A 22,204-nucleotide genomic window follows, 5' to 3' on the forward strand; every position below is an offset into this window, starting at 1 on the left:
AAAATTTAACAGGTACTTTGTTTACAGAAAATGAAAAAAAATGAATCATAACAAAAGGAAGAGAAATTTGAAGTTTTTAAAATGGTGGATTGAAGGAAGATGAGTGTGGAGGTGTTTTTTTTTTTTAATGATTTAAAAGATTTATGTTTAATTAAATTTTTTTTTTATATTTAGTCAATGCATGCCAAGTGTAAACAAAGTAGGTATAAATATTTTTAAAAAAATTAAAAGAGTGTTTTCACACGCTCAGCAGCAGTGAGATACACTTATTTTGCCACATCAACGTTTTGTGTTTAATAGGCACATTTCTTGATAATTTAGGTGTTCAATAGGTATAAGTCCTAGTTCAGGTGTTTAAGTAAATTATGTGAACAACTTTAAGGGGCCCCAGATGACTTAAGCCTTTATATATCAATGAAATTAATGTATTTGTTGTGATCCACAAAAGAAATGTACCATTGATCATTGTAAGTACATGTGCATGGAATGAACGCACAAGATGATAAGGTTTAGTACTAACATACAAGCCTACCTACCTATTATATTCTGCAGTGGAACACAAGCTTTTCTTTCTACTAAACTAAACTAGCTGCTCTTCTTGCACAGGGATTTGATGATCATGCAACAGGAATTTTCGGTTCCCCTAAATTTACAAAGGCCTGTGCTCGAGCCATGCGTCCCAATGCCGCATCCCAAGAAACAAGATGATTCATAAACACATTAACATACTTTGCTTTATCATTCTGTCAAAAGAGAGGACACGCATTAGAAAAATCTTGTGCAGAAATAAAGCACAAGGGAAGAACAACTGTGGGTTGGTTGGTTACCTTGTAATCCAGATAATAAGCATGCTGCAAAATAGAAAGACCAAGTATTAATGAAAATCTTTTCTCAATATAAAATTGTGATTTCTTTCAGAGAATGAGAGAAGGGTACATGGGCGCCTACAAACTTACCTCCCACAAATCCAAACCGATCAGGGGCTGCAAAATCAAAAAGATACAAAATGAAAATGCAAGTATTGGGTAACCAAGAAAATGAAATTTCTAACAAAGTGTTAAAGAATCCTCACGATATCATTCCACACAAGAGGATTGACAGCATTTGATGTTTTAATAATTGCAAGACGCTTCTCCTCTCTGCTCACTGAAATAATCAAATTGAAGGTGTTACCTTCAAGGAGATGGATGTATGTATGGACTGCTATAAAACTTTCCAAAAGATGAATCAGGAGGTTCATGCGATGAAAACTTTAGGGATCTAGAGGAATATTCAATATTTAAAGGTTGCGAAAAATGAGCATGTATAGATGTTTTGATCACTAGAAATAATAATTTTGCCAAACCTTTTTGCATCTACCAAATTGTACGAGAATTGAGTTGACACACAAGATGAAGTCCAGAACTTCATTCTGAACTTGGTGTTTACACACTCTGTACAAGAGACTGAGGCCAAAATCTAAGGTTGATATTTCACATTTTTTAACTGTCAAACATACTAAATTAAAATTAATGACAGGAACAGGAAATTTAATGAACGAGTTTGAGAAACAAAAAGCACATGTTATTCTTATAAAATGTTTTAGTTATACAACTGAGCACAAGCTGTCCGTCAATGAGTTGGTTTGGAGAAAAAACATATGCAAGGAGAAGTGAAACAACAATGCTAGACTAGTAGAGCTTTTATTTCATACACAAGAAGCATAAAACATTTAGCAACTTACAGACAAGCCAAATCCACCCAGAGCCAAATAATGTGAGAGCTGCTTCAATAAACTTGTCCTTAAAGTTGGTAAATGAACCAAAATCCTTGTCAATCTGGTGGAGGAATCCCAATTTAGGCATGTCACCACCTCCCGGTTGCATGGATTCCCAGAAGAAATCATGATTCCATACCTGGGATAAGAAGATCCATAAGTATTGTAACTTGTGCTTTTATTGGAAAAATACAAAACATACTAATAGTTGTAGATATGAATTTGAATGGTTCTTTATCAAAATCCAATGAAGTTTACACATGTAGTAAATACAAATTATTCCTATGGGTAATCAATCCCCTCCACTTACTTGGGATATAGTTGAATTTAGTAGAAATGGAAAAGCTTTGAACTTTAAATACACAAAAAATTACCTGGGCAGCATCAGAGAATTCAGGTAATGGATTTCCATTGTTGTATGTTAGTTTGATAAGTTGTTCCATGGTGCATCCATAAAATATGTCATTGTTTTCAATTTGTTTATTAAGAGATTCAACATAACCACGATGATGCTCTCCCCAATGTATCTCAACCATCCTTTGGCTCATATATGGTTCTAGTGCGTCCTACAACAACACCAACAACAACAGGGGTCACTTTGAGTTTGACCCAAAACAAAAAAAAACAGTTACGACTTACAAGCTTATAAGGTGGGGTTTTAAGGCCATAATAAGCAGAAACGCTTCTCTTCTTCTGCCTCAAACCCTGCAATGTAAACAACACAAACCACAATTAATACATACATAAACACAAGAGTAAGAGCCACGCCGTAGAGTCAAAACACCTACAACATTTGGTATATTGAATTGCCTCCACAAATCACTTGAAGTTGAAGTGGAAAGACGATTACAACAGCACCAACTCATTGCTTTACAATTTCCCCTTATCCAACCCCTTTTTAGGTTAGGTTAGGTTACGCCCCCAAATATTAAGTTTCTCTTTACTCACTCCTCCCATACCAATTTATATTGTATATACTCCCTCCCTCCTCTTTTCCGACTCGGAATAATTTTAATTTATAAATACTAGCCCCAAATTATTTCATTACTTACTATATCGAAATAAATTAGTTACATAAATTTCTCTTTAAAAATTTATACTAAAAAGTTAGTTACACGTTTAAATTATTGCAGCGACCTATTACATATCTAATCTTGTTTAAAGTGATATTAATACCCATCAGAACGTGACATGACAAATAAAGTGTCTTCACCTTCCTTAAGGTGCGTGAGAAGAAAAAAATATATATTAGAACGAAAAATTTGAACACATAATATTATTTTATTGGTCATTATACAATTATGTATTACAACTTTTAATATATCAATTATTTCAATTTGTTTCTTTTTTAATCTTTTATTGGCCCCAATTTCTTTAAAGCATTTACATTTTTCTTAATTTTGAGTTCTTTTTAGGAATTACTACATTTGTCACCATTAGTTGTTTGATGGAAGCACATCCAATACTCTACCCTGAAAGAGAAACTTATAAAAAGAAATAGAAAGGAGTGAAGAAGAATATGATGACTTCAAAAGAAAAGTTAATAATTTTCAACTTAAAATTCATGATTTTTCCGTTCGAACTTGCTGGAGGATTCACTAGAAAAAATTACCAAAAAATAACTATGAGAAAGATAATGATTTTTATTGAACATCTTATAACATTTATGCATAAAAATCATGATTATATTGCCTAGATTTTTCAGAAAATATAGAAGAAAGTGATTTCTCCATCTTTGTCTTCTCTATTCTCGTCGGAGCACCACCTACAATCACCACAATGTCATTTTTATGTCTCAAATCATCAATAGCATATTTGATTAATCATTACCTACAAAGAATACTAATGAAATGCTTGATTTACACATTAGTTATCAAGATTTTTAAAGAATTTTACGAATCTGAAGGTTTTATTTGTTCCACCGGCAACAGTGGTGTTGCCCATCGCCTATCGCCTCTGCCAACATCTCTCAACTTCATAATTGACTTATTGACTCCTAGTTTCTCTTCAAATTTTTATTTTTCATTCAATTTATGAACACTGGAGAAGAAGACGAAACATATTTTAAAAAGAGAAAAGTATGGTGAGAGGAGGAAGATACCCAAAATATTTATTCTTTTGCAAGAGTATAAGAAAATATCAAGAGATAAAAGTTTTAATTTTTTTTAAAAAAAATTATTTATATATGAAAACGCGTGTACAATACTTCTTTTTATAGAATTGAGATCGTATACGGAAGGAGATATTAATATCACTTTGAACAAGATTAGGTGTGTAATAAGTCACCACATCATTGGAGTGTGTAACTGAATTTTCGGTACAAGTTCAGGGGGTAATTTATGTCTTTTCCCAATAAATCAATTTAATTTGTTTTCATTTCATACCTATATCGTAAATGGTATGAAATATCTTTCATCATATTTTTGGGACATTGATGCCCTACCATCTAAAATTAGAGCATATATGCCCTTCACTCTAACGGAAGACTAAATATAGACAAGTGGTACAATCTTATCCATCCATAAATGTCGGATCGATGGATAAGCTTATGACACATGTATGTCCATTAGTATAAAGGGTATATATGCTCTAGTTTTTGAACGGCAGAGAGACTAATGTTCCAAAAAAATATGATGAAAGGTATTAGCATACAATTTATAATAATTTAGGGGTACATTTGTCATTATGATGCTTAATTTTTTTTCATCACTTCTCTTTGAAATCTTAAGCCAAACTGAAATTCTTCAAATTTGTCTTTCAAAAGAGTTCATGACTTAATTACTCTCACCCATTTTGGACAACTTATATCTTTTCTATGTCCTATGTTATCATAAATTATTGATATCCATCATTATGGATAAACGGTAAATTAATCAAATTATTTATAATTTATTAATTATAGTGTAAAATAGAAAGTGATAAGTTATACTGGGATAAAAGGAGTAGAAAATTTTGATGTGGTATTTCATTTTTTTTTTGCTTTTTCTAATATAGTAGATGAGTGAGTAGAGATACCGTGTATGTCTGGTATGAAGAAAAATAATTTTCTGAATTTTTTTTTCAAATTTTTCATTGTTAATTGGTTGAATGTTTAGGAAATTATTCCAAATCAATTCATTTTTTTCTCAAAATTAAGGAAAATGACTTACATTCATATATTAAGCAAAACATTTTTCAAAACTCTCCTCCAACTTCACATTATAATTTTTTTTATTGATTTAAATTTTCAAAAACTATTTTTAACTTCAATTTTTTATTATTAACTCCACTCCTACCCCCGCCAACCCCCCCTACCACCACCCCCAAAAGAAAATTATAATTTGTTATTAAAAATATTTTAATTTTTTTTATTTTTTCACCCCACCCCTATCTTGGCCCACACCCCATCTTCCCCTACTAGCCCCCACCCCCCATCCTACCCCAAAAAAATAAAATTAAAGTTTGTTTTTTTAAAAACATTTTCAATTTTTATTTTTCAACCCCTCCCCCCCCCCCCTCAAAAAATAAAAATAAAAATTTATTTTCAAAATATATCTTAAATTTAAAATTTATATTTTCACCCCTTCCCCTACCCTCTACCCCACCTCCAAAGAAAAAATTAAAGTTAGCTTTTAAAAGAAATATTTAATTTCATTTTTTTTAATTTTTCACCCTACACCACGCCTACCCGCGACCCCCCATCAGTCCTCCGCTTCCCTCCAATAAAATTTAAATTTTTTTGATAAAAAATATTTAATTTTAATAATTTTTTTCAACTCTCTAGTAAAAATAAGAGATATTTTCTTAAAAATATTTTTTCCATAAATTAAACACTAAAAAATAATTTTGGAAAATATTTTCTACTCACCAATTAAAATAATAAAATATATAAAAAAATTATTTTCCATAAAAAACCATTTAAAAAAAAAACATTTTCCTAGAACACATACCAAAAATACCAATGGTATCAACATGTCGGTTGACTGGGAATTAAATTTGTAATAGGGGCATCTCAGACTTTAGCATAATACTCCTTCAGTCATTTATTTGTGATTTTGTACTTTTTGAATGTTAATTTGACTAATTTTTAGAGTTAAATTAGATTATGTTAATTTGATATTTAATTTTAAGAAATAGATATTTAAAATTTATATAAAAGATATTGTAAATAGCAATTTTTTTTTGAACCAATATGATGAAAATATATATTATAAAATGTTTATAAAAGCTTTTATAATTTGAATTAAATAAAAAAGGAACCATGATAATTAATTATGAACCGAAGGAATACTTTCTTATTGAATTCATTGTTATTCTGCCACCGCATCAATGCTGCCTTGCTATTTCCATCTGTCTCTCTATGTGGCATCCCCAACCCACTTTCATGGCATCTCTCTCAGTTATGGAAGAAAAATAGACAGAAGTGTTCTTCAAGTATTCCTGCAATTTAAGGTAATTCTTTCTCATTTCTTCGCTCTTCGCTTTTTAATACAATATTTTCTAAGTTTTTATCAACCTAGTTTTCTCCTAAATTGTCTTTTGGTTTCAATTTTTCATGTGATTTCTACATTTGGCTGAAGAAAAGCGCTCGTATTAGATTGAGAAGAATAGAAATTAGGGCCATAATGACAGAATTTATATTTTAAAAACCCTACATTTTGCTGAATAGATTTATAAAGCTTTTCTTTTATATTTGGTTTATATGAGTTCATGCAATTTGAAATTAGGGCCAAAATGTCAGTATGAATATTTAACAGCTCTCAGCTCTCAATTTTGGTTAGTTCTTTCCTCCGATCAATCTTTGCGTATTGTACTTATTTGTTGTTCACTGCTTCTAAACAACAAGAACAATTTATTTGTCCATTTTGCCTACTTTGGCCTTTAAATGATAAATTTTCTCAACTCATGTGAGCTGAAAAATGATTTTGTGATTGCCCTGTCATTTTTCATGTGTTAGCCTGATGATGTTGGGGTTGCGACTTTTTTTTAAAAAAATTCTGGGATGCCATTTAAAGACTTTCAAGTGCGGTTTCCTATGCATCATACTTGTAGCCACAACTGTTTGTGGGTGCATGTTTGATGTGTAGTTTTCTTTTTGTGAAAAATTTCATACTTTGAAAATGCTCACTGATATATTTCAACATGAACTATGTACTAGAATTTGGTGTTTATCTGGATATTCATCATAAATGTCATAAGTTGATTATCCCGTCATCTTTTTTTAGGTTTCATTCTATTCGAATTTCATTTTCTGAGCAATCCCTTTACTATTCTTCACCCTTTTCTCTTCTGTCTAGACCTTCAAACATTGAGACTTGCCGGCTTCTCTATTTATGCATGTACTCATCTCTCAAATGATATAAATACCACCTCTTTAGGAAAACAATAGTGAATTCAAGTAAACCATATAATTATTAGATGAATATCATTTTCATTTTTCATAACACATGTATATATAGCTTCACTGGTTTCTTTATGACTTTTGTAATGAATGTGTAAGCAAATAGTCTAGAATTTATAATTTATCTGACAAGTTATGATTGACAAGCTATTGTGAGTGATTTCACTATTTCACATTAACTTAGCAAGAATCTTTTCTTGCGAGGAACCAACGTATTTTCATGTATTAGTTACTTGTAGTTTGAAATTCAGAAAATTCATTTGATATTATAGGTGTAGATCAATCTTTTGATGTGATAAAACTTATTTTACAGTCTATTGAAAACAATCTCTTTACCCACTAAGTTAGGGTTATGGTCTACGTACACATTAGACCCACTGGTCTATGTACATGTTACCCTCCCTAGACCCACAAGTGGAATTACATCGAATATGTTGTATTTTATGTTGATGTATATGTATAGTTTCATCTGTCTTGTTAATGTCAAGGTGCTACATGTTACATGTATAATTTTTTTTTTTGAAAATGGAGCTACATGGATAATCTTTTAGAGTAAATGGAAAGAGAATTTCTCACTGTTTTGTCTTGAGCATATAAGTTGTAGCTTCAAATAAGTAATTATACTCTTTGAAATTATTGCGGAAGTATTCCTACAATTATCAAAGCCATTTTATCATTGAACCTATTGGTTTCACTAAAATTTGGTCCGAAGATATCTGTCCGTCAGTTAACAACTATATGCACTCGGGGTGTAATTTTTTTTGTTGCTGATAGGTAAAAGACAAATAATGGAGAGACGTCTGGATGGAGGAAAAATTGTATTGGAGTAAGGGTCGTTTTGGGTGAGCATACACATCTATTAGATTTTAGATTTCATCTAATAAAGTTTGAAGTATATTTTGCACCACATATACCATTAGGGAGTAGAGTATATCTCAATATACCATTAGGGAGTAGAGTATGCCTGTATAATGATATCCCCTGTTTAATTAGGTTTTTCTTCAATGTTCCCTTAGGAAATTTACATTTTTAGCTTGATAATGTCTGGTTTCCACATTTACCAAGACAAGAAAATTTATAATTTTATTTTGCAACAAGTTCATAGTTTTCTTTAACACATCTCTATAATTTTCATCCAAACATCTTAAAAATTCCAAATCATGTATTGGGTCCGTGCACAACACGAGCATTAGTATCTAACTACATAATATTCTTCCTTTTGTCTTTTAAATCAATTTCTCAAAGTAGGTATTTCAAGTACTTTTTCAACACTTAAGTCTAATTCTTTTCCTTTTATTTGTTCAAAAATTGTATTATCAAATATAATTTTTTGGTCTGATAATTCTTCATTTTGATAATCTTCTTTAGATATTATTTTTATCTCATCTTCAGACATTATATTTCTTCATCTATTTCATTATTATCTAGATTAATATTTTCTTCTTCATTTTCAGTTTCTATATCTGATACTTCATATATACTATCGTTTTCACTTAATTCATAGTCTATGTAATCTATTTGCATATATTTATCATTATCTATAATTACTTCTGCAATTTGCTTCCTTTTCGGATCTTTGGGTAGTTTACAATCTCTAGCTAAATGTCCTATCTTTCCGCAATTATAACAAGTACATTGGGATATTTTTCTTTTTGGTCTATATGATCTTTTTATTTTATAATTTTTTATATAATATCTCCGTCTTGGTTTATACTTGGTTTTAGTTTTTCTATAATTTTTATACCTTTTAGGCTTTTGCTTTTTATTTGTACATCCAAACTGTGGTGCTATATTATTTTTACAACAGGCTAAATTCTTGTTTAGTACTTTTTCCATTATTAATTTTTCTTTTTGGTTTTCACATAGTTGTATGAACCATTGATGTAAAAATTTTATTCTAGCTCCTAAAGTATCTACTAATCCTTCATCATTCCAATCTTTAATTATTTTTGTGCTAAATGGTTCTGGTAATTTTGTAATATATTGTTGTCTTATTTCTTTTGCTTCATTTAAATTGTATTTTGCTTTGTAATAGTATTCCTTAAATGCACAAGTGTATTCTTTTATATAACACATTTTACATATAGCTAATTTTGTCATAAGTTGACTATTTATTTATTTTTCTCTGTTTTGTTCTCTTATATCTGTGGTCATACCTCCAAATTCATTTCTTATTGCTGATTCATATTTATCTAGTATATCTATGTTTGTTGCTGATGGAGATCCATCCATTTTCTTGTCACTTCTAAGTACTTCTAAACTTTCTAAGGGTAGATTTTCTATCCATAATCTTGTTGTTCCTACAAATATTCTTTCTATATATCTTGGTGTTTCTGTTGTTTTTATTTTGTTATCTATTAGTTGCTTAGATATATTTCCTATCCATAGTAATATTGCTTTATTTATATCTGTAACACAATCTAGATCTAAGAAATTATATTGTTCGTTATTGATTTTGGTGTCCAATTTTTATTTAATCTACTATTCCATATTGCGTTAGTTCTATCTGATTGCTGATAACTTTCTGTATAATAAGTTTGTGGTGTCCATCTGGGACTAATTCTAGGACTATTTCTGGGACTATCGTCTGGAGTTTTAACTCTTGACGTACTAGGTCGATTCATATCTCCTGTGTTTATTTCTAATTTTTTCGATTTATTTACCCGTTCTAGAATTTCTGTGTATGTCTCACTTATATCACTTATTTCTGATTTTTGGTCATTTATTGTATCTGATTCATTTTCGTCTATTTCATTTACTTCAAGGTCTTCATTTAGTTTTTGTTCCATCTCTTTTATTTCATTAGTTAATTCTAGCTCTTTTTCTTTTTCTATCTGTTTCTCTTTTTGTTTAGTTTCATATAATAATTTTAACCTAGCTAATTCTTTTTCTAATTCACTTATTCTTGTATTTTTTATTTCTTCTAAATGTTGTACTTCTTGTTTTGCTTGTATTTTTATTTTTTCAATTTCTTTTGATTTGTCTATTTCTTCATTTTCTTTTGTTATTCTTATCATAGCTGTTAGACTATCTTCTAATTTTGCTGTTTCTTTTTCTAACATTAAATATAAATTATTTTCTATTTTTTTTATATCGTCTTCCTAGGTTTGAAAATATTATTTTTATCATTAATCCATCTTGATTTTCATGTCTTTTCATCTACTGCAAACTCTTCTTTATTCATTATAATTTATAAATTATGTTATGTTGTAATTTATATTCAAGGTGATCTATTTGTATTTTTAACATAAGTATAACTTTTCTTTGTACTAATATTGATTTATTACATACTCCTGCTAACATGTTTTCTATTAATCTTTCTTTCCTATGTTGTAGTTCTTGTCTTTTTTCATCTATTTTTCCTATCAATTGTTGCCTATATATTTCTTTGTTCATACTGTTTTTTCAAATAACAAACATATTTATATTCTATTTTTGAAATTATATTTATCAAATAATTTGTCTTATCGTTACTTATTTTAGTAAGTTGTGATAGTTCATATTCTATGTATAAGAGTTTTAATTTTTTCCATATCTTTCGTACTTTTTTATCTATCTTGGTTTTTGTTATTTTATTTTCTTTACTTGTTGTATTATTCATTTATATTTTTCTGTACAAAATTTTAAAAAGTTTACTTAATTTATTTGGGTCTTTAATAAATTTTATCTTATAATTATTATTACTTCGTTTTTGCCAAACTTCAAACCTTTTTGGTTCAATCATTATAATTCTAATTCTATTTTATCATATTGATCTATGTTTTCTTTAGCTTTTACCCAATATATATATTTTATCATTGATCTCTGAATATCTCTAGATCATCATATAAATCATTTATGTCAAAATAAAATTCATCATAAAAATTATCTTATATATCTAATTCAGTCCAACCTTGAGTTGTTACTTCTATTACCTCATATGTTACTAATATATCATAAATTCCTCTTTTTATATCTGTATTAAGACCTTTTAGTATATAGAGTATTAATATTTTGTAATTAACATCATCATCCAGTAGATAAGTATTCATTTAATTATTTTCCACTTTCACTAAAATTTTATTACTTCCAACCTCTTAATGGATTATACTTATTTATTATGTATTAATAATGGTTTAATAATCATCTCGTCTGGTCACTACTACAGTTTTCTTCTTTGATTAGTTACCCTAACAGCGCCTCAACTTTGTTTACTCCCTTAAACGGCCTTCTTGCCTATCGGTTTCAACCTTAGGATGACATAGTCTGGGCATACTTATTCGCAGAATATTTCTGTAGCAAACTTTCTAAAGATGGTTATTATAACATTATTAAGACATGATAAATAATCATAATCAACAAGAGATTATCAGGAATAAATAGATTTAGCTACTCATGAACATAAACGAATATACCTGTTCTTGTAGATTTTTCATCTCTGAATTTTCAATATCTTATTTTTTGTGAACTAGCTACACTTGCCCATTTGCTATTGTTTCAAAGATATAATATTGTTTACCTCTTCTAGAAAACTACAGGTATAAACAGAAACTAAATTATATAGCTGATTGATTCTAAAAACACGAACAACTGTTCATATCCAGGAAAAAGGAAGGTTGTTATGCAACTTAAGCGGCGCAATACGTATAGCCAGGTGTCTGCTCACAAAAAGGAGGTGTTGTTGCTATGTTGCTGTAATATTCTACAAGGCATAATTTTCTTGAAAATCCCAATATTGACACCTCAATGCAGCAAACATCATCTTTGCATAGAGATGGTTTTCCAAAACAGACAGCATTTATCATCTGAGAAATTTCGGGGCTTTCTGAAAAAGGTTATCATTTTTATTAGCTTAATACTGCCAACTCTGCCACTCGATTTCTAATGAGAGTAGTCCACATTATCTATTATAGACTTTTGGTATCCCAAGATTAAAGGCTAAAAAAATAACTGAAAATCTGAAAGAATATTATGGAGAAACTATTACCTCACACTCGAAACAAAATTGAAAGAAAAGAGGCGGGGATACTTGACCATCATGTCTTCATTTAATTCTCAAGTTACCCTTTACTGGAATAATGACTATGCATACGGACAATCTAACCCTTATCTGTAACAACCCTAAAAATGGATTTGCTAAATAATGCTTAATGTGTCTAGAATGCCTACAATTAGACCGGGTTCACACGGATTGATGCACGTAAAACTAGACCTCTGAAACCTTGCGAAAGCTAAGTCAACTAACTTGGGGAGTTAGTTGAGATAATAAAGGTTGGGTCTAGCCTTGTAGGGCTCCCAAATATGAAGATTTACTCGGATGAGTCTTTACCGGACTTAAAAAGGGGAAATCTTAAGTTTGAAGGGTCTAGGGGTGAAATGGTCTTTTTTCAGGCTAAGGGTAGTATGTAATTATCCTAAATATGAAATTAATTATTAGGTGGAATGGCATTTTTGACAGAAAGGGCCGGAATTGTCCATTGAGCAAAATCTTGCTCCACCCCGGTTCGAACCTAGGTGGGAGCAATGATTTAAATTGATTATTTATATTGGTGAATTAATTAAATTAATTCATATTTAAATGCTGATTTAAGAAAAAGGAAAATCAGATTATTATTATCAATTAGTTAATTAATGAGGCAGTTTGGGTCGGGTCGACCCGGAGGGACCCTTTTTCGCGATGGGGACGTCACAGATTCAAACTCGATGGAAGCAACATTTAAGTAGATTAAATTGAGGTTTCTAATATGATTTTGTAAGGGAATTATGGTGATTTCACTAAACTAATTATATCAGATTTTCAAAGTTTGAAAGAGTCCTAGTTGACTAAGTCTAATTATTCACCTAATCCTAAGCTACTCAACTCTTTCACGTTTATCTCTCTCTCCTTCATGTCTATCTTTCTCTCATTTCACACTTTCTTTATGGCTGTCAAACATGATAAAAAAGTCAGAAAACAAAAGTTCTTCACACTTGAAGAACTTGCACGCAAAACACAAACGAGAAAGCAATCCGAAAATGTTAAGCAAAACGTAATATTCTAGTCGAGTAATGTGTGAATTTCGGGATTGGACGTGAATTTGGAGAAGTTTTGCGCATCAAGTTCAAGTGTTGAACAACGTTAAAATAAGGTATGGTTTTTCTTACTCTTGGTCCCTTTCCAAAGAAACCCTTAAGACTTAGATAATTCGATTCCGAAACTAGGATTGTTCCCCATTACATGTTTCCTATCACTGGCTCCTATAATTGATCTTAGGTTGGTATGTTTCCTAGCAGATTAGGTATGAAGTGTGATTTTGTGATAATATGTTCATTATTATGTGTTCAGAATTGAATGAACGATGAAGTATGTCTGCCGAAATTTTGTGAAAAATGTATGTGTATGTCGTGACATGATTTTCGGATTTAAGCCTTAAAAATGATATGTTTTTATGGTTGAATTTTATGTGCGAATGTTTGTGTAAATAATGAGGTGTAAAAGTGATGTAATTGTTAGGTAGTGGAGCCTGATTAATTTCAGGTTTTGCCTATTTATTCTCTATTTTAGGCTTTCCTATTTATTCTTTATTTTAGGCTTTCTTATTTCTTCTCTGTAACAAAAAATACTCTGATTTATTAATATAAATATACCTCACCGCCGTGGAAGTTTACTCACGGGGTGTTACCACGAAATATTGAGTTTTCTCTTTCTCTCTATAGATCTCTCATCTCTTTCTCTTGAAAGTTCTTGTGTTCTTCATTCATCTAGTGTGTGTGCGTGAATTCAATCCTAACAACTGGTATCAGAGCTAAGGAGATTCAACACGATCACTGAAGATGGATAGTTCGAAACTTGGAATCGAGAAGTTTGATGGACCCGATTTCAGTTTCTAGAAGATGCAGATCGAAGATTATCTGTACCAGAAAGATCTTCATGAACTGTTGACCGGGGTGAAGTCGGAATCCATGACGGAGGAGAAATGGAAACTCAAGGATCGCCAGGTTCTAGGGTTAATCCGGTTGACTTTGTCAAGAAACGTGGCATTCAACATCGTGAAGGAGAAGTCTACGTCTGGTCTGTTGAAGGCACTGTCAAACATGTATGAAAAACCATCAGCTATGAACACGGTATATTTGATGCGTAAATTATTCAATTTACAGATGTCTGAGAATGGATCCGTTTTTGATCATATAAACGAGTTCAATATGATTGTGAGTCAACTCAATTCTGTGGACATTAATTTTGAAGATGAAATTAAGGTGTTGATTTTGATGTTATTTTTGCCCGAGTCTTGGGATACTGTTGTTGCTGCGATTAGCAGTTCCCGTGGATCTGAGAAACTGAAGTTTGATGAAATCTGTGATGTTGTTCTTAGAAAAAGTATTCGCAAACGAGAAGTGGGAGATTCATCGGGCAGTGCTCTCAGCGTTGATCGAAGGGGGAGAAGTAAGACAAAAGGCCAAAATCAACACGTTCGATCAAAATCAAAGAATCGAGGAAAATCCTTGAACAGATCAAACGTGACTTGTTGGAACTGTGGAGAAAAAAGGCACTTTCGGACGAACTGTACAAAGCCAAAGAAGAAACAGAATCAGAAATTTGGAGATGACAATGATTCTGTAAATTCAGCAGAGGACATTGGGGATGCTCTAATCCTTAGAGTGAACAGTCTGGTTGAATCATGGATTTTGGATTCTGGTGCATCTTTCCATTCGTCTCCAAGCAAGGAGTTGTTCCAAAATTTCAAATCTGGAAATTTTGGAAAAGTATATCTTGCTGACAATAAAGCCTTAGAGATTGAAGGAAAGGGGGATGTTTGCATAAAAACCACCTCGGGAAACCAGTGGACATTGGAGGATGTCAGATATATTCCTGGGATCAAGAAAATCTGATCTCTGTTGGTCAGTTGGATAGCACGGGGTATGCAACAATATTTGGGAAAGGTTCGTGGAAGATCGTGAAAGGTGTTATGGTAGTAGCTCGTGGCACAAAATCTGGAACCTTGTACACCACTGTAGGGTGTATAAACATGTCCGCTGTCGCTGAAGGTGCTTTCGGTTCATGTTTGTGGCACAACAGACTTGGACACATGAGTACTAAAGGAATGAATATGCTGATTACAAAAGGAGCATTAGAGGGTCTGAAGTCTGTTGATATGGGTCTTTGCAAGAGCTGTGTTATGGGCAAACAGAAAAGAGTAAGCTTCACAAAGATTCCTAGAGAGTCAAAGAAAGTGCGGTTGGAAATGGTCCATACAGATGTTTGGGGACCATCTCCAGTATCATCACTTGGAGGATCCAGATTCTATGTTACCTTCATTGATGATTTCAGCAGGAAGGTATGGGTTTAATTCTTAAAGCATAAGTCAGATGTGTTTGCAACTTTCAAGAAGTGGAAAGCTGAAGTTGAGAATCAGACCGGTTTGAAAGTCAAATGCCTAAGGTCTGACAATGGAGGAGAGTATGGCAAATTAGAGTTCAAGGCAATCTGTGCAGCTGAGGGAATCAGATTGATGAGAACAGTTCCTGGTAAGGCAAGGCAGAATGGAATTGCTGAGAGGATGAACAGAACATTGAATGAGCGTGCAAGGAGTATGAGGATACACTGTGGGCTGCCCAAAACACTTTGGGTGGATGCTGTGAGCACAACTGCATGCTTGATCAACGGGGGACCATCAGTTCCTTTAGGGTTCAAGATTCCAGAGGAGGTGTGGACAGGAAAAGAACTCAAGTACTCACACTTGAGGCCTTTTGGTTGCATTGCTTATGTTCATGTTGATCCAGAAAAGAGAGACAAACTTGATGCCAAGGTTGTGAAGTGTTACTTCATAGGCTATGGTTCTGATTTGTTTGGTTACAGGTTTTGGTATGACAAGAATAAAAAAATCCTGAGACATTGTGACGTGACATTTGATGAGTCTGTCCTGTACAAGGACAGAGAGTAGAAGGTTCTAGAGATTACAAAGCAAGTGGGAGTTGAGGTTGAGTTGGAGAAGAGTAACCCCAGAGATGTTGAAGCAGATACTCAACCAACTCCTACTGAAGAATCTGAAGTGGAGCAAGTTACACCTGAGCAGGTGTTAAGGAGATCATCCAGATCCATCAGGGCACCAAATAGGTATTCACCTTCATTACACTATCTATTGCTGACTGATGAAGGGGAACCAGAGTCTTTGATGAGGCCCTACAGGTGGAGGATTCGATCAAGTGGGAGCAAGCCATGGATGATGAGATGAGGTCACTTGAGAAGAATGACACATGGGTGTTGACTGAGCTACCTGCAGGGAAGAGAGCTTTGTTGAACAAGTGGGTGTTCAGAATCAAGACTGAACCAGATGACAAAAGAAGGTTCAAGGCTCGTTTAGTGGTTAAAGGATATTCACAAAGGAAAGGTATTGATTATGCTGAAATATTCTCCTATTGTGAAGTTAACCTCTATTCGAATTCTGTTGAGTGTTGTTGCATCGGAGAATTTGCATCTAGAGCAAATGGATGTAAAAATATCGTGTTTACATGGAGATCTGGACAAAGAGATCTATATGCAGCAACCGGAAGGATTTGTGGTTCCAGGCAAGGAAAACATGGTGTGCAAGCTCACCAGGAGCTTGTATGGACTAAGGCAAGCACCAAGGCAGTGGTACAAGAAGTTTGACTCCTTCATGACCAAGAGTGGATTCTGCAAAGCTGAAAAGGATCCTTGTTGTTACTTCAAGAAATACACTGATTCATATGTCTTTCTACTCTTGTATGTGAATGATATGTTGATTGCAGGATCTAGTATGAGGGAGATTAACAATCTGAAGACAAGGTTGTCTGCAGCATTTGAGATGAAAGATTTGGGTCCAACAAAACAGATTTTGGGGATGAAGATTTCTCGGGATAGATCTACTGGCACTTTAAATCTATCTCAAGAGTTGTACATTGAGAAGGTGTTGAGCAGATTCAGGGTTAATGATGCTAAACCCAGGACTACTCCATTGGCAAATCACTTTAAATTGTCAAAGGAGCAGTCACCCAAGACTGCCGAGGAGCGCGATCACATGGCACTTTTTCCATATGCTTCAGCAATTGGTATTTTGATGTATGCTATGGTCTGCACTAGACCTGATGTAGCACATGCAGTGGGAGTTATTAGCAGGTACATGGCGAACCCTGGGAAAGAGCATTGGGAAGCTGTGAAGTGGCTTCTGAGATATCTGAGAGGTACATCCAGTACTTCACTTTGTTTGGCAAAGGCAAGGTGACTCTACAGGGTTTTGTGGATGCTGATCTTGGTGGGGATGTTGACTCGAGCTAGAGTACATCCGGGTACATTTACACCATAGGTGGAACAGCAGTGAGTTGGATGTCCAGGCTTCAGAAGTGTGTTTCTCTTTCATCTACTAAAGCTGAGTATGTGGCAATAGCTGAAGCTGGGAAAGAGATGATATGGCTGGCAGATTATCTTGAGGAATTGGGCAAGAAGCAGAGCGAGAAGATTCTTTACTCAGATAGCCAGAGTGCCATACAGTTGGTGAAAAATCTAGTCTATCATTCGAAGACAAAGCACATCCAAAGGCGATACCATTTCACTCGCAGGCAGTGGAGGATGGTGATATGTGCGTGGAGAATTGAGGTTATGTAAAATCTCGGTTGGTCTTCTGTAGTTATTGCTACATATGTTGCGGTGCGGTAAAGATGTTGATGATGAAGAGATTTTTTTTGAGAATGTATTTTTTGGATGACTGAGTCAGTCTCCAAGTGGGAGAATTGTTAGGTAGTGAAGCCTGATTAATTTTAGGTTTTCCTATTTATTCTCTATTTTAGGATTTCCTATTTATTCTCTATTTTAGGCTTTCCTATTTATTCTCTATTTTAGGCTTTCCTATTTATTCTCTGTAACCAAAAATACTCTAATTTATTAATATAAATATACCTCACCGCCGTGAAATTTTACTCACGGGGTGTTACCACGAAATATTGAGTTTTCTCTTTCTCTCTCTAGATCTCTCATCTCTTTCTCTTGAAAGTTCTTGTGTTCTTCATTCATCTAGTGTGTGTGCGTGAATGCGATCCTAACAGTAAAGTTGCTGCATTTAATGGTAACTCTTGGCTGAATATAATCATAAAAAGATTACACTTAAAGATGCACCACATGATTCACGAAATGCATTAAGAATTAACGTATGAATGATGATAAAAAGAAGCTGAAAATAGTGAACATATTTTCAGCATTTGGTAGGTTGGGTTCGGCCAAACAAAGTGGTACAAAATGCAATGAAAAATGAATGTAAAATAAGTGAGATTACTAAGGATTGAACCCAAGACATCATTACATGAAATATACAAAAAAAAAATGAACAAAAGATTGAGAGGAAAATGGATTGGAAGAGACCAAATTTCCAATTTGCTGGAAATTTGGAAGAGACCAAAATTAGCTGTGTTTTTAAATTTTTTTAAATGTGAGGTCATTGGGGATTGAACCCATGACCTCACCAAATGAAAATTACATAAAAAATTCATGAGAAAAATGAAAGGAAAAATAGATGTGGTGAGTGGGGATTGAACCCACAACCTCTTGAATGGATGAGAGAGTTAAGAGAAAAATAAAGGAGAAAATAAATGTAGAGTGGGGATTGAACCCACAACCTCTTGGATAGGTGAGAAAGTTAAGAGATAAATTAAAAGAAAAATAATGAGCTTGTGGGGGATTAAACCCACAACCTCCTTGCCTTAAAACAAAAAAGGAGAGGAGATCAAGAAAGAAATATTATGGGATTGATGGGAATCGAACTAGGGACTCCCAAATCTGAAAAATGCAATCATAAAGTTTAAAATAAGATTAAGTGTTGTTCAAGGGATTCAAAATCGGGTACCCTTGCCCAATTCTGTATTGACACATAAGTCATACGTAAACAAATATTTAATGAATGCTGCCTCTAAAGATCGAAATCAATATCTTGGCATATCTACAAGATGCATAAGTCTTGTACCACATAATCTTGGGTAAACATGAATCACTTAGACAAACTACAAATGAAGCTTCATGGCTTATATGTGTGGACTCATAAGTCTAGCATATGTTTAAAAGTAAGTGAGCCTAAGATGTATGTGATAAAATGAGGTAACCCTTAGAAGGGTTAAGTAAGAGCGTGAAACACACTAAATGTCCAAGTTCATTGGCATATGATGAAATGAACATTCACGTGAAGGGGTGAATAATTATGAAAAACAAACGTGTTAAAGTTAATGAATGAGGTGACAATATGATAAGAGGCTAATGTGAAAGATGAGAGCAATCTTAAATGAGCCGAAGTAAATGTTACCACAACGTACTCACCTATGAGAGTGTAAAGCTAATGAAGACACCAGTCTCTATGAACACTCTGTGAAAGTATTGAAGTTAATGCATACTTAATACTAATGATGAGATGAGAAATCATATAATGAGCTATGATGTCCTCATGCTAGAAGCCAGCTTCCATGATGTACGAGTTGAATGCATTGGAACTTTATAATGAACACCGATAGGCTAGTTATGAGAATAGAAGGGCGGAGGTTCACGTAACTCTCATGAGATGAGACTGTCCCACATGCCGGGTATGGGTCTCCTTATATCTCTCAGTCTTTGAACCTATACTGCAAATATAGGAATCTAGCAGGGTTCAATTCCCTATACACGTTAGCATGTTTTGGTTCACATTGCCGGTGATTCCACCTCTTTTCGGTATGGGGATTACACATTGGATTTCATCATGCTCACCTGATCTATGCCGATTAAGGTTAAAGTTTCCAAAGAAAGAATGAGGCCAGCCTCAACGAATGCACATAATTAAATGAACGATACCGAAGGTGTTAGGATAGGATAATCAAGAGGTGAGCTAGACTTAAGTAATAACACTAGGTTATTCTTGGTCATTGCACAATGAACTCGATAAGAGTCTTAAACTACATCCTAGGTATGATTGGTGGCTGCACTAGTATATGAAAGAATGAAACTGAAGTACGTATGAATGAATGAAGCAAACTCTATGTTTGTTAAAGAAGGCTTCCTAGTTGAGGTCCCATATGTTGAGACCTCATTTGGGAAGTGCTAATGTCAAGTCCATGATTCCAAGATCTCATGGCATATGAAATAATGATATGAACTATGTGATATGATATGTGTAATATGTTATGTACCGTTTTCAAAATGATAAGTATGATGATGCATGTTATTCTCATGGCATGACTTTCCTAATCCAAAATTGGCAAGTCCATTGACTTGACTTCCATAATTCATATTGAAAGGGAAGAGATCTTCTTAATCATGCATGTCCTTAGTGTGTACTAATCCCATACAACTCTATATTTTTAGGTGCAAGCACAGGTGGACGTTAGAGCTTACAGGTCGACGCTGAAGCTATCCGAACGTGGAGAATTCATCCGGATTTGCTAGGGCCTCATGCTTTCGAGGACACTTGCCCATTATATTCTAGCTTAGATATAGGGTTGAGTTAGTGGAGTATGTTCCAATAACGTTTCTTTCTCATCTTATTTCAGACATTGTATTGGTGCCATTTTGGCAAGTATACACTTAATGCAGTATGAAACTATTTCTTTCATTTGGTGATCTTAATATTAGATGGTTGATTGTGAACATTTATGAGTTTAAGTATAATGTCTTATATAAATGCTAAGTAATAAAAAGTTAAAATTTTCCGCTAAAATTAACCTAGATGAAGTAACAATGACGTATGTAGGCTTGTCTGCGACCTATGAGAGGTCAACGACGCCGGTCTCGTCTGGGGTCTAGACTCCGGTCGTGACATTATCAGTAAAAACCCAAGGTTTATAAATATTACTACATTTCAGAGATATTAACTATTAGAGTTAAGGTCTCTGTTGTTTTTATTACTTGTTGTCTCGTATGCCTTCATTTTCTTACTGCACATGTCATTTTTCCTGCACATGTCTTCATATATAAATGCTGTTTTTTTTCTTTCCCTGTGACGAAGGTCTACTAAGAACAGCTGCCATATGTGAACTTATGTTCCATCTTCTCAGTTTGATGCAGAGCTTGGTGTGCTGCAACTTGCATACTCGCTGAATTGAAAGAACCGAACACGTGTTTATACACATTGTTTGCTTTAATTTGCTTACATCATACTGCAGATGCTAATATTTTCTTTGCCTTTGCAGAAATAGAGTAGTCAGGAACTATCAACATGTATATAAAGCATCTAACTTTTCTAATGACATCTTCATGGATGATGTTGTCCAACACGAAGGTCTCAGATGATCTCCAAACTAAATCACCAAATGAGAGTGTTATTTCTGCGTAAGCTGTATGTTATCTAACAAGATAGCGAAATAATATACCTTTACCTCTTATAATCCTCATATATATGTTCATGTTCTTTGGATGCTGACTCCGTTAGAGTGCTTCATACTGATTTTCCTTGGATGATTTCAGCTTCCATCGCGTCTGCTAGCTTACACTCTCATTTACTTTGCAATGGGATTCCTCTTTGGTTCCTCCTTCAGCTTCTTCTCATTCCCGGTGTGCTTTCCCTTCTCCTCCGTCCACTGATTTTAGGTAATACCTCTTTGGGATTTCTTGTGACGTGCCTTTAACTTTATTCAGTTTTCGTACCTTACTTTGTACCTTTCCCTAGTTTGAGTACATTACTGTTGCTTAATATTATGTCACTCTCCATTACTTGGGAAAGTCAGCTCATTTGCCTTTTTATCTGCATGTAGAAGCCTGGAACTCTAACCCATAACTTTACGCTCTCTATCTTATTCAATATATCCTCCTATTTTTGGAATATTCCTGGACTTTAAAGAGGTGACGACAGTGTAAAACAGAATAAAGTAAAAAATTTAATTTTTAACGGTTAAATATTTTAGATGAAACATTTGAACATGGTTCAACGTGTCATCTTTTCTCTATATGTACACCACTGTGTAATTCAGTTCTTAATATAGATTCTATCTGATAATTAGGCTGTAAGGTTCATTGGTACTGACACATGTCGGTGTGGGTGTACTTTGTGGAAGGAGAGAATTTTATTGGTGAGAACATCACCTTTGAAGTATACTCTTTATCTATTTTTCCTTTTTGCTCTTTGCAATTGGTGCATGTAGATTCA

At 33.5% G+C, this 22,204-nt stretch overlaps 2 protein-coding genes across 46 annotated transcripts in view; one reads left to right on the forward strand and one right to left on the reverse strand.

Moving 5' to 3' along the window:
- Positions 1-392: 392 nt before the first annotated feature.
- LOC101256231 (superoxide dismutase [Fe] 3, chloroplastic) lies at positions 393-2,745 on the reverse strand. Its single transcript, XM_004231483.5, has 8 exons — positions 2,545-2,745; positions 2,396-2,461; positions 2,131-2,322; positions 1,724-1,895; positions 1,073-1,146; positions 957-983; positions 828-851; positions 393-743 (listed from the first exon to the last, which is right to left on the reverse strand). Exons 1-8 carry the CDS (start codon positions 2,620-2,622, stop codon positions 618-620), a joined length of 759 nt encoding a protein of 252 aa, XP_004231531.1. The 5' UTR covers positions 2,623-2,745; the 3' UTR covers positions 393-617.
- A 3,263-nt stretch (positions 2,746-6,008) lies between these two features.
- LOC101256533 (uncharacterized) overlaps positions 6,009-22,204 on the forward strand; it is a 38,612-nt gene continuing 22,416 nt past the window's right edge. For 16 of the 45 annotated variants that reach the window (XR_011214493.1, XR_011214497.1, XR_011214500.1 and 13 more), the window contains exons 1-5: positions 6,009-6,187; positions 7,911-7,978; positions 11,720-11,949; positions 21,252-21,397; positions 21,526-21,648. Coding sequence is in view for 3 of the 45 variants with exons in the window: in XM_069293275.1 (XP_069149376.1) it covers positions 21,348-21,390; positions 21,526-21,648 (166 nt within the window). In the remaining 42 variants the exon portion in view is untranslated. Of the gene's footprint in view, positions 6,188-7,910; positions 7,979-11,719; positions 11,950-20,427; positions 21,398-21,525; positions 21,649-22,058; positions 22,128-22,204 lie in introns of those variants that run through there. The other 29 variants (XR_011214490.1, XR_011214489.1, XR_011214491.1 and 26 more) reach the window with 12 other exon arrangements.

Source organism: Solanum lycopersicum, chromosome 2, assembly GCF_036512215.1.
Source record: "Solanum lycopersicum chromosome 2, SLM_r2.1".
Classification (NCBI taxonomy): domain Eukaryota; kingdom Viridiplantae; phylum Streptophyta; class Magnoliopsida; order Solanales; family Solanaceae; genus Solanum; species Solanum lycopersicum.

Coding starts and splice junctions, on each gene's coding strand:
- LOC101256231 (XM_004231483.5), bottom strand. CDS start 2,622: ATGAGTTGGTGCTGTTGTAATCGTCTTTCCACTTCAACTTCAAGTGAT. Junction 2,462..2,544: donor AATTCAATATACCAAATGTT/GTAGGTGTTTTG, acceptor TTTACATTGCAG/GGTTTGAGGCAGAAGAAGAG. Junction 1,896..2,130: donor AATTCTCTGATGCTGCCCAG/GTAATTTTTTGT, acceptor TTCTTATCCCAG/GTATGGAATCATGATTTCTT.